A 22,363-nucleotide genomic window follows, 5' to 3' on the forward strand; every position below is an offset into this window, starting at 1 on the left:
GTCATGTCAGAACTGGGCTCAGCATGGTGGCCACTCTAGAAATGCGCTTAGCAGCTGTCATTATTAACCATGCACTGCACAACAAAGAGCAGCACTGCAGGGTCAGGGCTGCCTTCCCACGTGTCCACACCTGCACCCGCCCAGCTGGCACATCCCCCCAGGCCACTGCACACCAGAGACTCCGGGCCTGCAAGAGCAACATGCTTCTTCTGGATTGTTTCTCATTATCAGGTCAAGTTGAGTGGGAAGACTGGTCACCGGGCAGACATGACATTGATTGAAGGCAGTGTGCTTGTGACCGCCATAGGGGAACCTGTTCTCAGGTAAGAGCCTGGCTCCTTAGCGAGCACTGCTGTTAAGATTCAGTCTCTTTGGGGTAATGCTTTTATTGGAGTGTAATGTACAGACAGAAAAGTACAGATTATGATAAATTTTCACAAATTGGACACGTCCACATCACCAGCTCTGAGCTCGAAGAGCACAACACACAACAGCAGACTGCAGGCATTGCCACTCGGCCCTCACAGGGTAGCCCCAGCACTGTCCCGATGGCTGCGTGTGGAATCTCTTTGCCTGGTTTTTTTGAGCTTGGTGTCAATGGAATCCTGTGTTGTGTTTGCTTATCCAGCTACTTCGGTTCCGTGTGATGCTTGGGGGGTTCCCCGTGTTATAGCATGTAGTTGGAGTCCCTTTGTTCTCATTGTGAGCTGGTGTCACATATGAACCCCCTGCTCCCTTTGATTGTGAGCAAGGCATTGAATAGATGTAAACATGTTGTTGGCGAGCTGATTATATCGGAGTCCTGGGGCTGTGTGTGCTTCTTGAGGGCTCTGCCAGTTGAGCGGGACCCTCGGGGTGGAGGGCAGCGCACTGACGTGGCCCCTGAAAGGAGCTGTCTTCCTTTCCTTGTAGATTCTGGGATTTAGAAGGCGGAGAAAATTACGTGCTGAGTCCAGAGGAGAAGTTTGGTTTTGAAAAAGCCGAGAACATAAACTGTGTTTCTTACTGTAAGGCCAAAGGTGAGACTTGTCGGGGCCAATGCAGGAGAGGGAGGGAAGCGGCCTCGGGCCTTGCTCTGGGGCTACAGGATAATGACAGACAGCAGCTCTTCAAAGAATGGCAGCTTGGCGGTGACTCTCCGTCACTTGAAAGTGTCCCTCGGGAACGAGAAAGTGACAGTAAAGCTTTGTTTGCTCACATGAAGGTCAAGAGATTTGCTTGACAGGGTGACCAACCTACCTACATGCAGTTGACCTCTGTTCCCTCCTGAAACTGTGAGAAAAAGTGTGGGAAGCATTAAAAATACGTGTATATGTGCCTGTATGCACACACACACACACACACAGGGGACAGAGAGATAGGAGATGAGCCAGAGCACCATTTATTTTGTGCCTGCTGAGCGCTGAGTGCCACTCCAGCCCTGGGGAAGCAGCACTGGACAGGCAGACAGGCTGAGAGAAAACCGTGCCAGCACCCCCAGCACACGCACACCCACCCTCTTCCCAGGTGGGAACAGGTGTGGAGCTGGAGGTCACCAGGCGGAGGGCTGACACCCAGATGTTCGAGAGCCGTGGTCAGGGAAGAGAGATTCCTACTGTGTTTAACCCTTCAACTCAATTCCTGTGAACTTTGTTTTTACCGATAGGTCTTCTGGCGGCGGGGACAGATAAAGGGCGAGTGGCCATGTGGAGGAAGCTCCCCGGCCCCCGGAGCAGCCGAGTGGCAGAGGGCAAGGACAGGTGGGCCCTTCAGACCCCGACTGAGCTCGAAGGCAACATCACACAGATAAAGGTACGAGCCACCAGGCCGCTGGGCGCTCTCACCCTCTGCCCTGCAGAAGTGGAGGAAGTGACAGGCTTTGAACTTTTTTTGTCAGTTACGCACCTTAAGACTATATAAAAATAACAACAATAAAAGAGTTCCAAAGGCCGTTGGGCTTTCAGAATTGTGGGTCTGGGATTGTGGGCAGGTAGTCATCTGTTCTTACCTATGTACTCATCCCTTTGTCTCCGGCCCCTATCTATCTGCCCTGAGAGCAGCTTTATTGAGATCTGTAACGTACCAGTTTTTCTTTCAGTACGTTCACAGTTTTGCAGCTATTGCCATACCTCTTAGACCATTTTCAGCGCCCAGAAGGAAAGCCCGTGTGTGTCCGTAGTCCCTCCACTCCCTGACCCTCCTCTCCGCAGACACTCCTCTGCTTTCCGTTCCTGTGGACTTGCCTGTTATGGGCGTGTCGTAGAGACAGAAGCGTAACTCTGTAGCTTTTTGTGTCTGGCCTCTGTCCCTGAGCATCATATCTTCCAGATTCATCCGCGTGGCCGTGCGCGGTAGCAGTGCCTTGCTTTTGCAGCTGAGCCGCGCCCAGGGCAGGGATGGACCGCCTTCTGTTATCCTTCCATCTGTCCGCAGACGCTTGGGTTGTTTCCACATTTGGAATTTTGAGAACCCTGCTGCTGTGAATGTTTCTGTGTGAACATATGATTTCATTTCTCTTGAGCATATGCTTTTTTGTCTTATAAATTCTGTCTCTCTGGTGACGGTCTGTATTTGGGGAGACGTATCACACCTTCCTTTCCTCCTTGAAGCGTTGTTTCCTTTGGATATGTTTGTAGTGGCTACTATGAAGTCTTCTTCTGTTGAATCTGACATCTCGGCCTTCTGGGCCATTTCCATGGCTGGCTTTTTCTTCCTGGGTGTATATCATATTCTCTGGTTTTACCTGGCTCTTTTGTTGCCCACTGGACGTTTTAGATAAAATACTGTGTCAACTCTACGGCAGTGACCCTCTTGCCCCACTCACCTCTAGGGGTTGTGGCCGCTGTTTGATTATTTGCTTAGTGACCGGCTGGACCACTGTAGTGGCGTCTCTCCCCTGCAGTGGGAAGCCTCTGACATCGCTACTCGGAGGGTCGGCCTTGGGCATGTAGATGGTCCCCCTGGGGCAGCAGTGGCTATGGGGGCTCCCTGACTGTCCTCTCCCTGATCTGCTGAGCTTTCTGCCTCTGCGGGTCACCTCCTCCGGGTGCTGGCCAATGGCTCTATCGTTTTCTGCAGTGGCCTGGGGAATTGCTTGCCCCACAGTCCAGTCCCATCAGATGTGGGCAGGTGTGGTCTTTGAGCTTAGTGTTTCAGGTTTGTTCTGACACGAGAAGGCTCCTGCTTGGTGTGTCCTTCCTCAGTTCCCTCTGGTCAGTGGTCTGGCCTGTTGTTGAGCTTGTGGCTCTCGTGATGCCTCCAGCTTTACCACCAGCCTCCACTCTCTTCAAGAGCACCCTTAGGCTTGGACTTACCCATGTTGTGTTTCAAATGCAGTCACTTCCTTTGGGGAGCCCATCAGAGCTCTCTGTTCCAATGTACTGCCTCTCCCCTTGGGGAAAAACAATCTGAGTCACTGCTCCGGAGCTTGGGAGTGGGGGATGGTGGCCGCCTCTCTGGAATGACACCCTGCTCTGTGAGCAGCAGCCTCCGGTCTTCTCAGATGGCCTCTGCTGGCATGGAGCTATGCAGTATGAGCAAGCTGGGGCCGGAGCGTGAGGGCCCAGCATTCTCAGGCACCCGTGAGCCTGAGAGACCCCACCTCTCGTCACGTGGAGTTGGGGGAACGAGACGCTATAGCCCTAACCAGGCACTGGACGGTGAGCCGACCTCTTGGCCGCGCCTGCCCAGGGGAAGCACCACACACTGAGCTGGGAGGCAGGAGGGAGGCAGTCGAGAGGCTCAGGTGCCGCAGACGCTGCTGTTCTTACCAGATTTAGCAGATTTTCCTGAATAAGTGTTGTTCATTTGCTCACGGCCGATTTCTAGAGCACTCGATGGCTGTTTCCTCATACTTTTCTCTGGTTCTGCCTGTTCCCGCCTCAGGGCTGCTCCCCGGCTGTCCGGGAGCCTCCCTCTCAGACCTGCTGTGTGTGGTCCTCAGACAGAATCTACTTAATCTCCCTGAGTCTTGGAAGGAAGACGTCCCTAGTAAATCATTGAGGGTACCGTAGAGCGCTGTGGCGACTACCTTGACACCCTTCTCTCGGGCCATAAGTAAAAATAGCTTCTGGATGAATTAGTGAGTTAAATATCTTAATTAGGTCAAAATAAATTGCGAAAAATAGCATAGAATATTATCAGATCTCCAGAGAAAGTACAACTTTCTCAGATTTGAAGTAATAGGAAGAGCCGTGCTAATGTTGCTAAAGGACATAAAACAAAGGCCAAGTACACGGTGACACATACGTATGTTCCTTAAGAGGAGCTCGGTGTTATGTGTTATTTCTTCCCGAGTAAATGTGCAGATTACATGTACGTCCAGTAAAAGTCATGACCTTTTTTTTTTTTCCCCTGGGAAAAGTCAACAAAATAAACTCCTCTGGGAGGACACATGCTGAGGAAAAAATGTATGGAGAATCAGAACATTTCTGCATCACAAACCAGAGCATATCTCAAAATATAGCAATTAAAACGGCACATGCTTACTCAGGAATGGATAAACACGTCAGTGGAATGGAGTAGGAAATCCCAGGGCAGACTGAGACAGATTTGGAAGTTTAATATGAAATTATGAAAGTGGCATTTCTCATCACCAGAGGGGAGTCGGATAATTTAACGCCTCGTGTCGACTTGCTCTCCGTTGATAAAAAATAAACATCCCTAAGTTAACAACCAGTCAGAACAGACATAGAAGCATCTGCCCGTTGCATTACAACTTGGGTGTCAGTATGTTGGAAGTTTCTATAAAGTGCATATTTTATGCTTATCAGTTTTTAAATCAATTAACACAACGAGAAGAAACAGTGCTAGAAAATGGTTGATGCATCCTTGTAGGCATCACACTTTCCTGCCAGCACCTCCCTTCTCTTAGTTCACACTTCTGTCTCTGTCTCTGCATGAACGAAGTGGGGTTCCCGGAAGAGCCTCCTGGCGGTGAACAGTATCAGCTCCGTGGTGATCCTCAGTGAGCAGGCCATGTCCTCCCACTTCCACCAGCAAGTGGCCGTGGTGCAGATGTCCCCAAGCTTACTCAGCGTGTCCTTCCTGTCCACGGGGGTGACGCACAGCCTGCGCACAGACATGCACATCAGCGGGGTGTTCGCCACCAAGGTGACTGTGAGGGTGGTCTGGGGTTGACCAAAGACCAGTTGTCTGGGTCATTCAGGGTGGTAAGGGGTGCAGGTTGCAGGTTGCTTTTTAATTTCCATGATTCTTTTTAGGATGCCATTGCTGTCTGGAACGGAAAGCAGGTGGTGGTCTTTGAGCCTTCTGGAGCCACGTTACGGAATGCAGGTGGGAGTCTCGTCCCCCAGGTGGGGCTCACAGCACTCTGCTTTATCTTCTGACCATCTAACGGAGGTTTTGGTGCCTGTGGTGTGGGCAGGGGGCTGGCAGAGGGCCACAGGGAACCCGTTGTATCTGTCCTTATTCCTGTGCTCCAGCCCTGTGCTGCTAGGCATCACCCTACGGAAGCCAGTCAGGGTGGCCGAGAAGCCCTCCCGGGTGCTGGGACAATGAAATGGCAGGGAAATAAGGCTAAAGGAGCATAAACCCCCACAGTGTTTGCCAGGGAAGGGGGTTACTACACACCCGGCTTCTGAACTGGTTCCAGACCAGGCAGAGCAGTGAGCCCCATGGCATCTGGACCAAGGCCAGCCTGTCTGGAAATTTGAGGACAGGCCATGAGAGGTGCTCCGTCAGCCTCCACCTCCCATCCCAGTGGGCCGCCGTGACCCTCACTCTTCAGCACACTCCTGTGGGAGTGGCGGGGGGCTGTCAGATCAGTGACCACAAACCAGACAGACATTTACTCTCTCACAGCTGTGGAGGTGAGAAGTCCAAACTCCTGCTCCCTAGGCCAGATCGAGGCATCGACAGGCCGCTCCACCTCCCGAGCTTGGGAAGTCAGCTTCTCGCGTCTGTCAGTGTTTGGTGGCTGCTGGCTGTCTTTGGCCGGGGTGCATCGCTCCGTGTCTTCCTCCATCGTCACCCTGCTCCTGTCGGAATCCCACCTCCTCCTTGTGGGCACTTGCACTCGCATTCAGGGCCCACCTGAATAAACCAGGATAATCTCCCCACCTCAAGACCTTCCTGTCTGTGGGCATATACTAGCATTCACAGGTTCCAGGGACCAGAACCGGATAGCTCCAGGGGTCACAAGCAGCCTACCGTCACGACCCCCGGAAATGCCCCTTGGCCAGCAATCCTTCTGCACAGTTCTTCCGTTCACCCATGCTGACCCCACAGGAGTGGTCACCATGTGCTCCAGGGGGCTCCCTGCCATGGGTTTGTCGGAGAAGCTCTTGCCTCCCTGGGGGCGTTTCTCCACTGGCGGTCACCCCTCTCCCCATCCCCTCCCTCCTTTTCTCCTTTAACACATCATTGCCTAAACTCTTCTTGCCACACTTTTCCTGCTCTGCCTTGTATCATGCCTGTAATTAATGTTTTCTCCTCCCACGTGGACCCCCAGGAGCAAGGATGAACTTCTTGTCCCCTCAGGACAGCACAGCAGGTGCTGGGGGGTGTCTCCTGTCACGTGTGTGATCATCTCCCTGGCTAGTAAGAACCCGTCTAGAGACAGAGACTAGGGCCAGTGGCCCCCAGAGCTCCACCTAAGAGCAGCACACGCCTGCCTAAATGCTGGTGCCGCACAGACCACAGAAGCCCTGCTGCCGCGGCCCTACTGCTAGTCAGACGGGAGAGGCCATGGCTCGTGAGTGGGGCGGGGAGCTTGGGCCAGCGTCCCTACACCAGCCCCGGGTCTGCACACTGTCCCTGTGCCTCAGGGCCTCGTTCTCCTCATCTACAGGACGCAGAAAACTTGGTCCTCATGATGCTCTCTGAGCACGCACGTGTGAAGAGATGGGCCACTGCCGCATTATGTCCCTCTCTCGTCCTAGGAACCTTCCTGTGTGAGTCTCCGGTGGTAGCCATGCATGAGGAAAACGTGTACACCGTGGAGCCAAACCGAGTTCAGGTTCGAACCTGGCAGGTAAATCACTGCTCTGGAGCAAGTGGGCTTGAAGATAAAAGCCACTAAAACCGTTTGAGAGGCCATCTCTAAATCGAGCCAGAGCCGCTTACTGTTCACGCAGCCAGATCACAGTCCCCCACCAGGAGCTTGCTTGTCACGCTGGACTCTGGGCTAGCCGGTGCACCGACCACCAGCACTTGTGGGATCGGGAGGCGGGCCAGGGCCTCGCGCAGTGATGAGGACTGGATTGCTGGACCCTGAGCGTTCGGGCTGGGAAAGGGGAGGGCAGGTGTGCTGGAGTTAATGTCCATCTTCAGTGTCCATCAGTTCCGGAGAGGCCTTTCCCTGTGTGTGTCTGCGGGTGAGTCTGGGAGGGGGGCAGCGCTGGCCTTGCAGGTGCCCAGCTCGAGCGCAGCCTCGTTCCCCCTGGTGGTGTGAGTAGGAGGCCCCTGCCTGCCGGCATGCCTGACGCACAGGAACCTGGGGGCTGACGGGGTGTGTTAGTTTCCTGCCGTAACCAAGTACCACAGATTGGGTGGCTTCAAGCAACAGAAATGTATTTTCTCGCAGTTGAGGAGACTAGAAGTCCAAAGTCCAGGTGTGGGCCGGGAGCGGGGGGGGGGGGGGGGGCTGCTCCTTCTGAGGTTCCGAGGGAACGTCCAGCCCGTGCTCTCCAGCCTCTGGTGGCTCCGGCGCACCTTGGCTCCTTGGCCTGCAGAGGCATCACTCCATGTCTGCGTCTGTCCTAACCTGGCCTTCTCCTTGTGCCTGTGTTTTGTTTTCTGTATCATAAGAACACTTGTCCTTGGATTTAGGGCCACCCTAATCCAGAATGGTCTCCCCTTGAGACCCTTAATTACATCTTCACAAGTTCCAGGTGGATGTATCTTCTGGGGGCCACCACTCAACCCAGTACATGCAGCAGGGCTCTGTGTCAAGGTGGGGAACACCTTCACGGCCCTGGTTTCAGCTCTTAGTGCGACCGCTTTGTCTGTGTCTGAGGTGTTTGCTAGGAGCCCGTGTTCGGTTTGTGGAGGCCGCCGTCCGTATGCGCAGTGTCCTTGTAGCTCACATGCTGCTCAGTTCCCAAAGCGGCTCCTGTGGAGTTCTTCCTGATGGGCCTCCCGGTGGGTACGACGTGCCACTGGGGGAGGCCCTGGATAGAGGCCTGATGTGGGGAAGTGGCCTCCTGGGGGAAGGTGCCGGGGTGGGGCACAGGGGTAGGCTGCTGGCCCCTTGAGGTCTTCGGCCTATTCGAGGTGGGAGGGGAGCTGGAGAGAAGGAGGCCAGAGCCTGCTGCTGCCGACACTCGTCGGGGACATCTGCTGCAGACGTCCAGCCGAGGCTGGGAGGGGCCGTGTTAATGACTGGTGAAGGGCCCATCTCTGTGAGCAAGGTGAGCCGTAGGCCCTGCTGAAGGGCCCCAGGGGTGGGGTGAACAACCCGTCGGGAAAGGGCTATTAACCTTAAATATAAAACTGCCGGTTGTTTTACCAGCAAAAATGGGTTTCTCTGGGAATAGAACAGAATTGTAGTCTGGGACAAGCAAGCTACAGCAAAACCATGGCGCTTGCAGGACCCAGGAGAGGAGGCTCTTCTGTGGGGGCAGATAGGCTGTTGCAAACAGAACGTCCATTGGAGTAAGCTGGGAGCTACAAGTGTAGTGGCTTCTCATTGGCTGGGCTATTGCTGGGGGAGGAGGAACCCTCCCTTCCTCCTGCTGGGGTAGCACAGGTGACCCTTGAACAACTTGGAAGCTAGGGGTGCTGACCCCCCATGCAGTCAAAAATCCACATACAACTGGACTCCCCAAAAAACTGGCAACTGGAATCTTTACCAGTAGTACAGTTGGTTAACACGTTTTTTGTACATAATATGTATTTTATACTGTATTCTGACAATGAACCAAACTGGAGGAAAGAAAATAAAGTCACAGGGAAGAGAAAATGCCTTTACAGTACTGTACTGTATCCTAAAAAAAACTATGTATAAGTGTGTAAATGGACAACACAGCTCAAACCCCTGTTGTTCAAGAGCCAACTGTAATGTCCACTTGCATGCTGGGTCTCTCTGCCCACTGGGTCGGCAACCAACCAGGCCTGGTGGTGCTGAGCGCGCCCCCTGCTGGCATCCTGGCTCCATTTTCTAAATGAGGTTTCCCTGTTAAGTTTCACATTTCTCCTTTTTGATCAAGATCTTTCTTTGAAAGCATCACTGGTCAAGTCACGTTTTCCATATTTAGTGGTGTTGTCCCTCGGTGCCAGGAAGGACTTTCCCATGTTGTCATGTCCTACTTTGGAGGCGAAGTGCGTAGCTAGATGCAAACCACTTAGGGCCACATTTGAGTAACAACGAAGGTCAGGAGAGAGAAAAATCTCAGCTACTCCAGCCTAAAATTTGTATCTTTCCAACGTTGTTAGTATTAGAGAGCATCTCCATAATGGGTACATCATTTTTTTAAAAAGTTTGAAGAGGTAACAAAATACAAACCTTAAAATAATGAAAGAAAATAATAACATGATAATGCCGAATCGTATGATGGACCAGAACCAGGTGTGAAAGTAGCCAACTGAAATATGTATTGGCACTTATTCCAACGTAGAGGAGAAGGGGTCTGCCTGTGAAAGCTAGCCCGGAGTCGTGTATGCCTCCTAAAATCTCCGCTGAAAGCAGCCGTGCGAGCAGAAAGGCGGAGACGGCAAGAGCACGCGGAAAGAACTCCCCGCGTGCATTTGCAAAGATCCAGTGCAAGGAAGCAACAGATGGCGAACTCTTTGCAAAACAGCAAAACTTCAAAGATGTCTTAAAACAGTATTGTTATTTCAAAAGAAGTGTGTGGAACCAGATGCGTTCTCAATAATACAGCATATAAAGTTGTGAATTCAGACACCATGACTTTGGTTGGTAGTTCAGATGAAAGAAAGACTCTTGTAAATTCTGAACCTTCTAACCCTTCAGGAAAAACAAGTGAAAGATGACTTTATCGCAGAATAGTAATGAGGCTGTTACTGAAAGGCCATAGGCAGGAGAGGTTCTCTCTTTCTCAAGGGCTTGGGAAATGCGGACAAGAGCATCTCTCTCCACGAAAGAGAGAAGCAGCAACAGCAGTGAGGAAAAGGCACACAGGCCTGGGCTGGACATCTGGGGAAAGCAGTCTCGTCAGATGTCATCTGCTTCAGTCCCAGGAAATCTGTACCTTCAGGTCACCAGAGGGCGTGCGGGGCCAGTCAGGGCTTGCTGCTCTCTGTAGATGTGTCCTGTGAATCCAAAACTCTATTCCCTGTAGTTTGGCAGCACAAAGGTTGGTGACCAGTAGCTGATAAGAACCTTTCCAGTGAGGATGAAGAGAATCTTTCTGGAGGCATCTTTTCTAACGGACAAAATCTCCATGTTGCAAGGTTGATCTAAAGTTGTTGTCTCCCAGGAGCAACTGTGGAAAGATTGTGCTACCGAAGCATGGTTATTTTCTTTTTTTTTTTTTTTTTTTTTTTAAGATTTTATTTATTTATGTGACAGAGAGACAGCCAGCGAGAGAGGGAACACAGCAGGTGAGTGAGAGGAAGAAGCAGGCTCCCAGCGGAGGAGCCCGATGTGGGACTCGATCCCGGAACGCCGGGATCACGCCCTGAGCCGCAGGTAGACGCTTTAACGACTGCGCTACCCAGGCGCCCCAAAGCATGGTTATTTTCAATAGAGGCAATCGAGCCTTTACAATATTGAAGTGCATCTCCCTTTGTCTGCTGTGGGTCGAGGAGGTGGGGGCCAAGTGCATTGGAACGTCTTGTGACTAACTCAAAGCGGGAGAGCCTGTGCCTTCCCAGCGGGTGGATCTGAAATTCAGGGCCAGCAGCAGCGGTGCTGTAGATTCAGACATTTGGAGGGTCTCTACACGTTTTACCAGCTGAGTCTCAGTCGTGCCGCTAGTGAGTTCAGCGAAGCCTGATTGAGAGTGGTTTGCACAATGATTGCTGGAGAACCAGCCAAGCAGAACAGACTCACTGGAGCACCCCCCCGATAAAATGGGTTCGCTCATCACTGTGCAGTTTAAGAGGGGTTCCCAGGTAGGGGTGGAGTTTGCTAACAGGATTTTAGCCACAGAAGAAGCAGTGGTCTGTTTGCAAGGGAAAACTTCAGTCCAGTGAGAAAACATACAGATTGTGACCAAAACATTTATATCCATGGATGGGGAAGTTTTATAAAATCCATCGGTATGAACAGGTTTCTCTGGATTATACTTTCAATAGGTGGGACAAGTGAGGTGGACACGTTTTGTGGCCCATTAATATTCCTCGCCAGTGTTTGTTCATGAACACTATCATTCTGTCAGTAAACCAGTGGTTTAACACATATATGGTGGTAAGTAGTGGGGCTTTGGAATTTCTGGTAGGGCCAGATCATTATTTGGTCCCACCCAGAGTTCTCTTTTTATCAAACTCGTAATTGTTAGAGTTTCACCATTGTCCTTCTTTTCTGGAGCCAGCTGTTGGGCATCTCTGGTCAGTTTTTCCAAATTGTCATTTGAAAGAACATCCCTTTGGAAAATGACAGAGGTCTAGCTATCAGTCTCCTTGACAGCAGCATTTTTGGTGGAAATAATAGTTCTGTGGTTTCCTTTGGCCTCCAGAGAGTCAAGTCTTGAATGCCCAGGAACCTTAATAATAGCAGAGCTGAGGGCAAAAGTGTGGCATCTAGGGGCACCTGGGTGGCTCAGTCGGTTAAGCGTCCAGCTCAGGTGATGATCCGAGGGTGGAGGCATCAAGCCCCATGTTGGGCTCTGCGCTTAGCGCAGAATCTGCTTGAAGATTCTCTCTCTCCCTCTGCTGCTCTCCTCACTCTCTCTCTCTCTTAAAAAAAAAAGCATGGCATCTAATTAATTTTGGACATAGGAGCCATCTTAAATTTTATCCTCATTGGAGCTAAGGAAACTGTTGATTTCTTAACATCCCCAAATCATGGGCTACCCAAAGGCCTACTGACAGTCACTATAAATGTTTACAGTTTTACCCCGGCTGAGATATAAGCCCCGTATGGGCACGTAGCAGCCTGTTGGGCTGAAGTCACCAGCAGTAGGGGTGCTGCCTCGATGACTTCACAGGAAGTTGCAACAGCAGACCCAGCACAGTATTTGCCATTTTCTTCCTTTAAATACGAACCATCACTAAGCCATGAACACGAGCATTGGTTAGAGGAGTGTCCTGTACATTGTCACGGGGAGTCAAAGGGTGATCTGGCAGCGTTCAGCAGTCGTGACGGGTTTCGTCTGTTCTGGCCGTAGCCCTTGTTCTGAGATCAGGTGCCCCAAGCATCTGAGCTTGAGCAAACTGCAGTTCTTCTTTGGAGACTTGTCTCTTTTAGACCAAAAGTCTTAACAAGTGGATGTTGTCTCCTGTGAAGAGGTTTGAGCAGCAGGAGCAGAGCAAATCCTTCCCGTGTTGTCACAACCTAGAGTCTGCGAAAAGCTTTGTATCATCCAAATTGGCTTTTAAGGTTTGTGAAGAGACGGACGCTGAGAAACGTTGGGGCAGTACTGGCTATCCTCATCAACTGGAATACTGACGACGCACTGCAGAGGTCCACCGCGGGGGGGATTTTGTTGGGATGGCTGTTAGTGTGGGAGGGCTGGGAACAGTGGGTGCTGAGGGTGCGGTGTTAGTTACTGCTCACGTGTCCTCAGCAGACCTCCATCCCCAACCACTGGCTTTTCTACCAGGTAAAACGGGGCTGTTACAGTAGGGCCTGGTGCAGGGGATAATGAGGCCCTGAGCCTGTCGTCTAGTATGGGTCCCATGTCTTGAAGGCCATCTTTACTTAGAGCGTATTGTTCTGGGAAGAGCTTCTGACGGATCTGTTTGAATCTTGATGAGAGGTGCACGGTGGATTCGGCCAGTATCAGGTGAAACTGAGGAGAGTGGCACCGTGCGAGGGCTGTTGTCAACGGAAAGCCCATTGGAGTAAACCGGGAGTTCTAAGTATGGGGGCTTCTCATCGGCAGGGCTGCTGCTGGGGGAGGAAGAATGCTGCCTTCTTCCTGCTTGGAGTGGTACCGCAGCGTCCACCTGCAGGGGACCTCTCTTCCCCTTGGGTCTGTATTGACCGGGAGGGGTAGTGCTGAGAGCGCCCCCTGCTGGCCGTCCCCTTCATTTTTAAAGGAGATTTTCTTTATTAATTTTCACAGGGCTATCAACGTGCTGAGAAAGCAGGAAAGACATGCTAGGAAAGGAAGAACAGCCTGCTGGGAAAGGGTGAAGGGCATAGTGGGAAGGGGAGAATGGCCTGCTGGGAACAGGTGAAAGGTATACTAGGAAACATGGTGGCGACTAAGGATCTGGGTTGCCTGGCCTTGTGGGTCTCTGACAACAGAGGGCCTGGAGTTAAGTCTTCTTGTTAATTTTTTAACTAAAAGGAACATGCGTCCCTGGTAACTAGTGATATAATGCCAGCATGTGTACAGCAGCCTACACTGACTTGGGATTTGGAAGCCTGGACTGCATCTCTCCAGACCCTTCTCCCCGCGGGGAGCTCTCGAGGACGTAGACACACAAACTGCGGTTTTTGTTGCTCCTCTGAGACGACACCAGACGGCTGCTATGTACCTTCCAGCTCTCTAACGGGACTTCTCTCCAGGCAGAAGGTGGAGCCCCACTCACCCCAGTGCCTTATGCCATTTGGGGCAGTGACGGAGGGGCACCCCATGGGGGGCTCATTTACAGGCCAGAGCTGAGGAAGGGGCTGGTTCTAATGCTGGTGGAAATGGAAGCAGTGGGAAATGTGGCAGGAGGGCCCTCACCTCGAAGACAGTGGGGGTCGTGAAGCCCGGAGTGACGGTCACAAGCATTCTGGCTTGTTTCTTGGTTTTGTATTATTTTCTCCTACAAGATAACTTTTGTGTCTGTCTAGTGGGAAAGTCTAGGGGAGCTGGCCAACAGTGAGGTCAGTTAAGAGGGGCCAGCAGTAAGGTCTGGAGACCTGGAGCGGGGCAGCTGAGAGGCAGAGCAGAGGGAAAGAAGAGGCGGTGGTTGGGGGGTGGTGAGCAGTTGAATGGCAGGTGGTTACAGAGGGAGTCTTTTAGGTTCCCAGAGCCGGTTCCAGCATGCTGGCAGCTGGGGTTCCTCAGATACCACGGGGTGCCCACAACTGAGTTCAGTTGTGACACCGTCCACCCAGGGACAGCGTCAGCCCCACAGGTGAGGGGCTCAGCCCTGCCCCCACCCCAGACGCCAGTCCCCAGTCCTGTGCTTCTGACCACAGGCTGCACAGTGGAGGGGGCCCCCCCGTTGGGCTCTTCCAGTTGGCTAGCGCAGCTCGTGTTACTGGTTTACTGAAGGGTGGGTAAAGGAGACGAATCGACAGCCAGACGAGGAGATGCCCAGGGCGAGGTCTGGGGAGGGCACAGAGTCCTCTCTGGGCACCATTCCCCCCACACCTCCAGGTGGTCAGCTACCTGGAAGCGCTCCGAACCCAGTCCTTTTGGGTTTTTATGGAGCTTCATTACATAGTCAGATTGACGAAGTCATTGGCCTTTGGCGATTGATTCAACCTGGGGACGGGGGCCCTGTCCCCTTCCTGGAGGTTAGGGTAGGACTGAAAGTTGAGCCCTCTGATCAGTGGTTGGTCGTCCTGGCAGCCCGCCCCGCCCTTGGGCAGTGACCAGAAGTCCCCTTCAGTAATAGAACAGAAGACACCACTGTGGCCCTTATCCTGGGAAATTCCCAGCTGTGAGCACCAGACACCCCTGAGTCTTCCCCATGTAGCGTTAGAATCTGGGAGGTGCTGGGCGCACACTGGGCCATTGGAAACACTCAGTGTCTGCTTAGTGTGCACAGGATTACCTGTGAGTAATGTTCAATAACAAGTGAAAGGCTGCACAGGCTGCTTTCCTTAATCCTCATTCTTTTCTTTTCCTCAGGGGACCGTGAAACAGCTCTTACCGTTCTCCGAGGCAGAGGGGAATCCATGCTTCTTTGATGTCTGTGGAAATTTCCTGGTTGTGGGGACAGACCTGGCTCATTTTAAAAGCTTTGATCTTTCCCGAAGGTACAATTTCTATCTAAATAAAAGTACAGGCCTACCTTGGAGATACTGTGGGTTTGGTTTCAGACCACAGTGGTAGAGCAACTCTCGCAGTAAAGTGAGTCAGATGGATTTTTGGTTTCCCGGTACATGTAAAAGTTACGTTTATGCTCTACTGCAGTCTATTAAAGATACAGTAACACTGTGTCCAGAAAATGTCCATGCCTTAATTAAAAAGTCCTTTTTTGCTAAACAGTGCCAACCATCATGTGAACTTTCAGCACATTGTAAGCACTGACCACAGGTCACCATAACAAATACAACAATAATGAACATATTTGAGCTAATGCAAAAATAACAAAATGTGACAGATGCCAAATGAGCAAATGCTGCTGGAAAATGGCGCTGCTAGACTTGCCCAACGCAGGTTCCCACAGACCTTCAGTTTGCTAAAAAACACAGCATCTTGGACATACACTAAAGTGATGGATGCCTGTGCACATGTGAAAATTGGGAGACAGTATGATGTGTGGAAAATGGATAGGAGCCGGAAACCTCTTCATGTTCCTGTTTCATTCCACTGAATTTTTTTCATTCTACTGAATTTTTTTTTCAAGATTCTATTTATTAGAGAAAGAGAGCGCACAAACAGGGGGATTGCAGGCAGAGGGAGAAACAGACTCCTCACTGAGCAAGAAGCCCAATGTGGGACTTGATCCCAGGACCCTGAGATCATGACCTGAGCCAAAGGCAGACACTTAACTGACTGAGCCACCCAGGCGCCCTCCACTGAATTTTTTGTAATGCCTTATGTTTTGGCATAAATCCTTTTTAAAAAATATTTATTTATTAGAGAAAGAATGAGAGAGCAAATGGGGGAGGGACAGAGAGTGAGGGAGAGAGTGAATCCCAAGCAGACTCCATGTTGAGTGTGGAGCCCCATGCAGGGCTCCATCCCAGGACCCTGAGATCACGGCCTGAGCTGAAATCAAGAGTTGGATGCTTAACCGACTGGACCACCCAGGCGCCCGTTTGGCATAAATTCTTAATCTTTGTGTGCTGGGGTGGGAGCAAACAGGAGGACAGTGGAGCACATAGAGCATAGGGCAATTCTTAGGTGGTAACATTTTCTGCTTGATAGACACAGACCCTGTGGTTGTCAGAGCCTGCAGAGCTTTATAGCACAAACCGAGCCCAAGATGCATGCGAATTAAGAAGTCTTGTAGAGGTGCCAGGCTGGCATACGGAACGTGAAACAACAACGCAGGCATGCTAGAAATGTGTGGGACAGCCTCCTGGAGCGCTGGTGCTGACCCGGGCCCTCTGGGGGTCAGTGGGGTGTTGACACTGTTGCCCAGGGGCCCGCATATGGTGCTGCCCTGCCGTCCACAGAGCCGCCCCACACGGCGCAGGGTGACCGGCCCATGGCGGCGCTCGGGTGTGCAGAAGTGAAGGACTGAGTAGCCAATGCAGGTTTTGGGAGCTGGGACTTCGCCGTTGGGAGAAGGTGACGGAGAAGCAGGGAGGAGGCGAGAAGGAGCCGCATGGTGATGGGTTGAGTGGAAGTCATGTTTAGCTTAACACATAGCCGGGTGAGACACACGTACGTCCAGCAGTTAGTCCCCATGCGTGTCCTTGCTCTGTGCGGCCCCAAGAGGCAGCAGGCACGCCCGGTGCCCAGAGGCGGGTTTCCATAGCATTCTCCGTCAGGAGGACCAGGCTCCTTGGAGAAATTGCAGGACTGAGACAGGAGATGTGCACGCGAGCCTGGAGTCTGAGAGACTGTCCCAGCCCAGAGGAGCCGAAGGAGATGGGACCGTGAAATGTCACGTGGGGCCTGGAGGGGCTCCTGGGACAGAGGATGTGAGGGAAGCACAGAGGAAGTGGGAATTCAGTGAGAACAATCGAGATGAGCCACCGCTGCCCACCCAGTACTGTTCAGAGCACCAAGCTAGAACCAGCTAAGGCGGGGCTCCTCGGTGCGCTTTTGTTTCTCCGCAGGTGCAGCCCTGTGACAACAGCCCCTTCTGTCAGGAAGGACCGGGAGAAGCTGCGCACAGAGCAGCCGCTTTTAGGTCAGAAGAGTAGGGGGAGGGGCACATACTCGTGTTTGTTTAGTAAACCTAGGAACTTTACATATTCACCCAGACAGGGGCGCCTGGGTGAAGCTTCTCCCTTTGGCTTAGGTCATGATCCCGGGGTCCTGGGATTGAGCCCCACATGGGGCCCCTGCTTGGCAGGAGCCCTGCTTCTCCCTCTCCTCCCTGCTTGTGCTCTCTCCCCCCGCTCATGCTCTCTCTCACTATTGCTGTCTCTCTCTCAAATAAATAATAAATAAAATCTTTAAAAAAAATTCACCCAGACAAATCTTAGATCATTGTGTTTATATCTGAAGGTAATATGATGTTATTGTCAATTATACCTCAATTTAAGTTTATTTTATTATTTTTTTGAGATTTCATTTATTTATTTGAGAGACAGGGAGTGAGAACAAGAGAGAGAGCTCGAGCAGGAGGAGAGGTGGGGGGAGAAGCAGGCTCTCCGTGGAGCAGGGAGCCTGACGCGGGCCTCGATCCCAGGACCCTGGGATCATGACCTGAGCCAAAGGCAGATGCTTGCCCAACGGAGTCACCCAGGCGCCCCTCAATTTAAAAATTTTAAAGGTTTGGGTCGTCTGGGTGGCTCAGCCGTTAAGCGTCTGCCTTCGGCTCAGGGCGTGATCCCAGGGTGCTGGGATTAAGCCCCACATCAGGCTCCCTGCTCAGCGGGAAGCCTGCTTCTTCCTCTCACACTCCCCCTGCTTGTGTTCCCTGTCTCACGTCTCTCTCTGTCAAATAAATAAATAAAATCTTTTTTTTAAAAATTTAAAGGTTTAAGCTCGCCCTGTGTTCTGAGCTGGCCCTTCTGGGGTGTCCAGACCCCCAGAGTGAGCGTGGCTGGGCCTTCAAGGAGCCCCAAGTTGTGTGAATGAAAGTTTCCAGTCACTCAGAGAGCCGGTCCTGGGACTGCGAGCTGCCCACATATGGGGAGGGTGAATGCCCGAGGGACGGGCTTGTGCTTTGCCCTGAGACCCTTGTGTCCCCCTGCAGGGAGGCGAAGGTGCACTGCAACGACAAGAACGTGGCCGCGCTGATCCCGGGCACAGCGGGCATGGCCTCGCTCAGGTGTAACGCCAGCGGCAGCAAGATCAGCGTCCTCCTCAGCAAGGTGGGTGGAGGTCAGCGGCGCCCTCCCAGGACCGCCGTCCTTCTCGGGCTGTGCCCATCTGCGCTCACAGCTCTGCGGCCCCACCTCCCCTTCCACCACGAGGCCTGAGCCCCCACGTGTCCCCGGTCCCTAATTCCTCTGAAACTGCAGTCCTTCCTGTGCAGGGCTCTGCACCTCTTCTTGCTTCTGTCCCTTTTCGTCAGCCAGCTGTGCTATCTTGGCACAAGGGGCTTGCAAGGACCTCTGAGCTCTGGCTTAGAGAAATAAAGGCTGCGACGACAGCTGGGGGCAGGGTCTGAAGGGCATTGACGTGGGCACGTCTGTCCTCGGCAGACAGTGGGCCCTGCCGCCCGTGGGTGTTTGCTCGTGAAGCCGTTCATTCGTGACTATGTTACTGGTTGCCTTTCGTGAGCCAGGCGCTTCTCTGGGCACGGTGGACACGGGCCGGTGGTTAAACAGGAGAGCCCGGCCCCTCCGTGTGGATGAACAGACACCCATCTAGGAATGAGTCAAACTGCCGGGTGGTGCTGGGCGAGCCGCTGGTCAGGAGGCTCCCAAGGAGCTGTGAACCCGCCAGACAAGCGTGCAGCAGGGAGGCACAGGCAGGGACACCCAGAGTGCGAGCTGGTGACAGAGCCTGGCCTGGCCAAGGGTCTGCTGTCTGTGGCAGAGGGGCGAGGCCAAGGCTGCCACGGGCAGTGGGCCACCACACAGGCGCCAACGTTGGCGCAGAGACGAGGCAGGAGTATAATGTAGCAACTTTCTAAGATTGCTTCTCAGTGGTGGGGCATGTGCGGAAGTCCCCTTGGTGCCCATCGCAGCCGTCCTGAGGGTTGGGATTGGCTGGTGTGGGCACAGACAGGCCGGGGCTGGTTCTACCCCCCGCAGCAGTGTGGAGGTGGAAAGGGAAATGTGGTGAGGAGCCTTTGTGGGGATGATGAGGCGTCCAGTGTTGAGTTTGAGGCATCTGAGGGCAACAAGAGGGCCTGTAAAGACAAGCCTGAGTCTCAGAAGGAAGTCTGGCTGAATAGGGATCCTCGGGAGGAGAAGAGCAGCCCTGCCAGCCTGAGCACCAAGACGGGACATGGGGAGGGTGGTCAAGCACTGCATGCAGGGAAGTCCTGGGTCACTGATCCAGGCAGCTGGAGGGCAGTGCCAGGACACGCATGCACAGGAACAAAAGCAGGCATGCAGCGGGGAGAGGGGGAGAGCACCTCTGGGGATGAATGCACCGCAGGAGTGCGGACGGCATAGTGACAACCAGCTCCAGAGGCCTGCTTCTCCAATGTGCAGTGACACTGAGGGACGAGGACACGTCTCCTTGCATCAGGGATTCTTGCCTATGCTCAGAGAAAAGGACAAAAAAAAATAAGTTCAAGAGCACAAGGGACCTTGCGGTGAAAATCAGCTGTCCCCCCAGCCCTACCGGCACTCCCCTGGGGGAGGGGAGTGTGCTTGGGAAAGGAGGGTCTGGGGCAGGAGGCTGCTCGCCTTTGGTGTTGCTGATGCGTCTCCGGTCTGTTGTGTGTCTTTCCCTTTGCTAAGGTGTTTGTGGTGACTAGAAGCATATTCATAGGTACTCAAACCTATTGATGATTTTGTGATCCTTCTGCTTTTAAGCTTACGGTATCTTCTTCTGTCTAAGGCCTAGGGCCTTAGCGTTCTTCTGTCTCCTAGAGTGAGGCCTCGAACGGTCTACCCGAGTTCTTGGCATTTGTTGCTCCAGCAGCCAACCTGGTTTCCTTTCTCTTGTTTTTGTCACCTGCGTGAGAACTGGTTTATTGGGATCCAGACTCCCCCGTGTCCCCACGGTCAGTCCACCTCAGCAAAGATGACATCACTCAAGTCAGCACTGACCACAGCTGGACAGCTGGAGTCGGGCCTTCACGACATGTTAGAATTTGTTTTCAGTGCTTGGAAATTATAAAGTAGTGATTGAGCAGTGGTCTCAGTGGGATGAAAGTAAGTTGATGTCTACGTTAGGAATGCCAGAGTGACCAGCGGGTCATGGACACCAGATTCTTGTTCTCAAATCTATGGTCTGTCAGCCAGGTGGTACCGTGAGCTCCATTTTCTCTTCCCCTAGGCGGACAACAGCCCTGATTCCAGAATCTGCTTCTATGACGTGGAAATGGACACCGTGACCATCCTCGACTTCAAGACGGGACAGATTGATCGGAGGGAGACATTGTCCTTTAATGGGCAAGAGACCAAGAAGTAAGAGTGTGGTTTGGGAGGATTTCATTGAAAAAATACTGACACTGATACTCAGTTGCTGAGTTGAGCTTTTCAAGCCTCGGGGACCCCAGTAGTTGCCGGTGCTCAAAACAGGCCAGAGAGCCAGTACACCCGGGCAGGGGATGGATTTGAGCCCTGAGGTCCCAGAATTACCTGGCAGAACCGGGCTTCTGGAAGAGCAGTGGTGGCCAGGGCCCCATGGTGACTGATGCATCAGCGCCTGGGAAGGGGGGGCATCCGGGTGGTCGATGTCGCACTTCTAGAGAAGTAATGGTGGTTTTCAGGGAGTCGGTGTTTGCGGCTCCTTCTCCTGCAGGGAGAGCTCCCCCTGCTCTACTCAGGGCTCACGTTTGATTCTGCAGGAAGTGACACCCAAGGGCCGCGTGTGCTGCTTAGGACTCAGGGTGGACGCTGCGGCCAGCGCCTGCCCCAAGGGCACCGCAGCAGAGCCCACGGCTGGCCTTGCCGGCGTCTGCTCTGTCTGCTCTGTGACAGCCCCCACCTCCCTACCCAGCTCAAATCCTGTTCCAGAACCTTCTTTCCCCTGGTGGCTTAAACTGGCCGCTGCCAGTGGCCCCACCCTCACTTCTCCCCAGCTTCACTCTGCTTCTCGGGCTCCAAATGTCTCCGGAATTTCTTGCCGTCACCTGAACCTCATTCCCCAGGGACTGTTCTTGTCCACTGTGGTCGCTCTCCCTGGTCGCCTGGTCTGAAACGTTACAGATGACCTTTCCCTTAATCCCCTCATCTGTGACTCATCCCATTTTCCTTGTTTGAATTGTGTCTTAGACTCATGCTTTCCCTCCACCTCTGAGCCACATCCAGCCCAGCCTGTCACTTCTGCGGTGGCAGTGGGACAGTGCGCACGCAGCCTCCCCTCTGACACCTGTCTTTCTCTGAGATCTGAGCCTTCCTGTGCCTCCAGACCCAGCTTGTCTGCCGGCAGCACCGCAGCGCATCAGCCCCGTAACGCACACCTCGTCCTGGCAGGACACCAGGTCCGCCCGCTTGTGCTGGCAGAGCCCTCACTGGAGTCTCCCGAGCCAGAGCGCCACACGCGCTCCGACAAGACCACACCGGGCCTCCGTCACCAGCTTGCTTCCATCTGACAGTGTCAGATGGCTGCAGCGTGCTGTGGGAAGGGGCTCCAAAGCCGGCAGCCCGCTCATGCTGACCCAGATCCCGGGCACGCGTTTCCAGAGGCTGTGAGCACAGCTGCTCCCCTCGGTTCTCAGGACTCGGGACGGGCCTTCTCTTTCAGGAGCCATGGCTTTGTGGATGAGAGACTGATGGATCTCATTCCTGTGAGCCATTTCTGGGACCAGAGCGAGCCCAGGCTGTTCGTGTGCGAGGCCGTGCGGGAAGTGCCGGGAGCCCAGCTGCAGCCTGGGGACAAGAAGCCGCCCACCGAGGACAGCCCAGGCCCCACGGTACTGTGGCCGCGCCGCGTTTCTATCTAGTCATGGGGGCTCGGCAGGTTCACAACCCTCCTGACGCAGTTTATGGGAAAGTTAGAGGGGGTTGGTGCCTGTGGAGCAGAGTGCTGCCTCAAGGATATGTGGCCTGTGTCTCCCTTCCGGGTTGGTACAGCCCTCTCTGTCTGGTCTCACTCAGACTGTCCTATTTTGGTTTTCCTGTTACACCAAGTGCTATGTATTTTTCTCCAGGTTAGAGCCCACTACCGAAACAGTTAACAAAGCTAAGCCGTGGTGGGGGCGTGTCCTGGGCCTGGGTCAGCTGACTTCTCGCTCTTCCCTCCAACAAGGCTGAATCCCACTGTGTTGGCCTCCTTGCCCTGGTTCCTGCCCTCCACCCTCACCAGACTCCCCGGCTCTGCAGGGCATGCCACCCCCAGTAGGGCCCAGGACTCCAACACTTTCCAGACATGTGCTGTCGGAACGTCTGGAGCTCCCTGGGAAAGCCCAGAGTCTGGCTGTACCTCCCTGTGATGAC

General features: G+C 53.2%; 1 protein-coding gene across 5 annotated transcripts in view; it reads left to right on the plus strand.

Moving 5' to 3' along the window:
• Positions 1 to 22,363, plus strand: part of IFT140 (intraflagellar transport 140) — a 76,973-nt gene that overhangs the window by 15,736 nt on the left and 38,874 nt on the right. For all 5 annotated transcript variants that reach the window (XR_005836150.1, XM_040635561.1, XM_040635563.1 and 2 more), the window contains 10 exons: positions 232 to 323; positions 913 to 1,019; positions 1,646 to 1,791; positions 4,888 to 5,091; positions 5,202 to 5,274; positions 6,882 to 6,973; positions 14,862 to 14,989; positions 18,055 to 18,172; positions 20,259 to 20,389; positions 21,672 to 21,840. Coding sequence is in view for 4 of the 5 variants with exons in the window: in XM_040635561.1 (XP_040491495.1) it covers positions 232 to 323; positions 913 to 1,019; positions 1,646 to 1,791; positions 4,888 to 5,091; positions 5,202 to 5,274; positions 6,882 to 6,973; positions 14,862 to 14,989; positions 18,055 to 18,172; positions 20,259 to 20,389; positions 21,672 to 21,840 (1,260 nt within the window). In the remaining variant the exon portion in view is untranslated. The remainder of the gene's footprint in view (positions 1 to 231; positions 324 to 912; positions 1,020 to 1,645; positions 1,792 to 4,887; positions 5,092 to 5,201; positions 5,275 to 6,881; positions 6,974 to 14,861; positions 14,990 to 18,054; positions 18,173 to 20,258; positions 20,390 to 21,671; positions 21,841 to 22,363) is intronic.

Source organism: Ursus maritimus, unplaced genomic scaffold (assembly GCF_017311325.1).
Source record: "Ursus maritimus isolate PB19 unplaced genomic scaffold, ASM1731132v1 scaffold_2, whole genome shotgun sequence".
Taxonomy (NCBI): domain Eukaryota; kingdom Metazoa; phylum Chordata; class Mammalia; order Carnivora; family Ursidae; genus Ursus; species Ursus maritimus.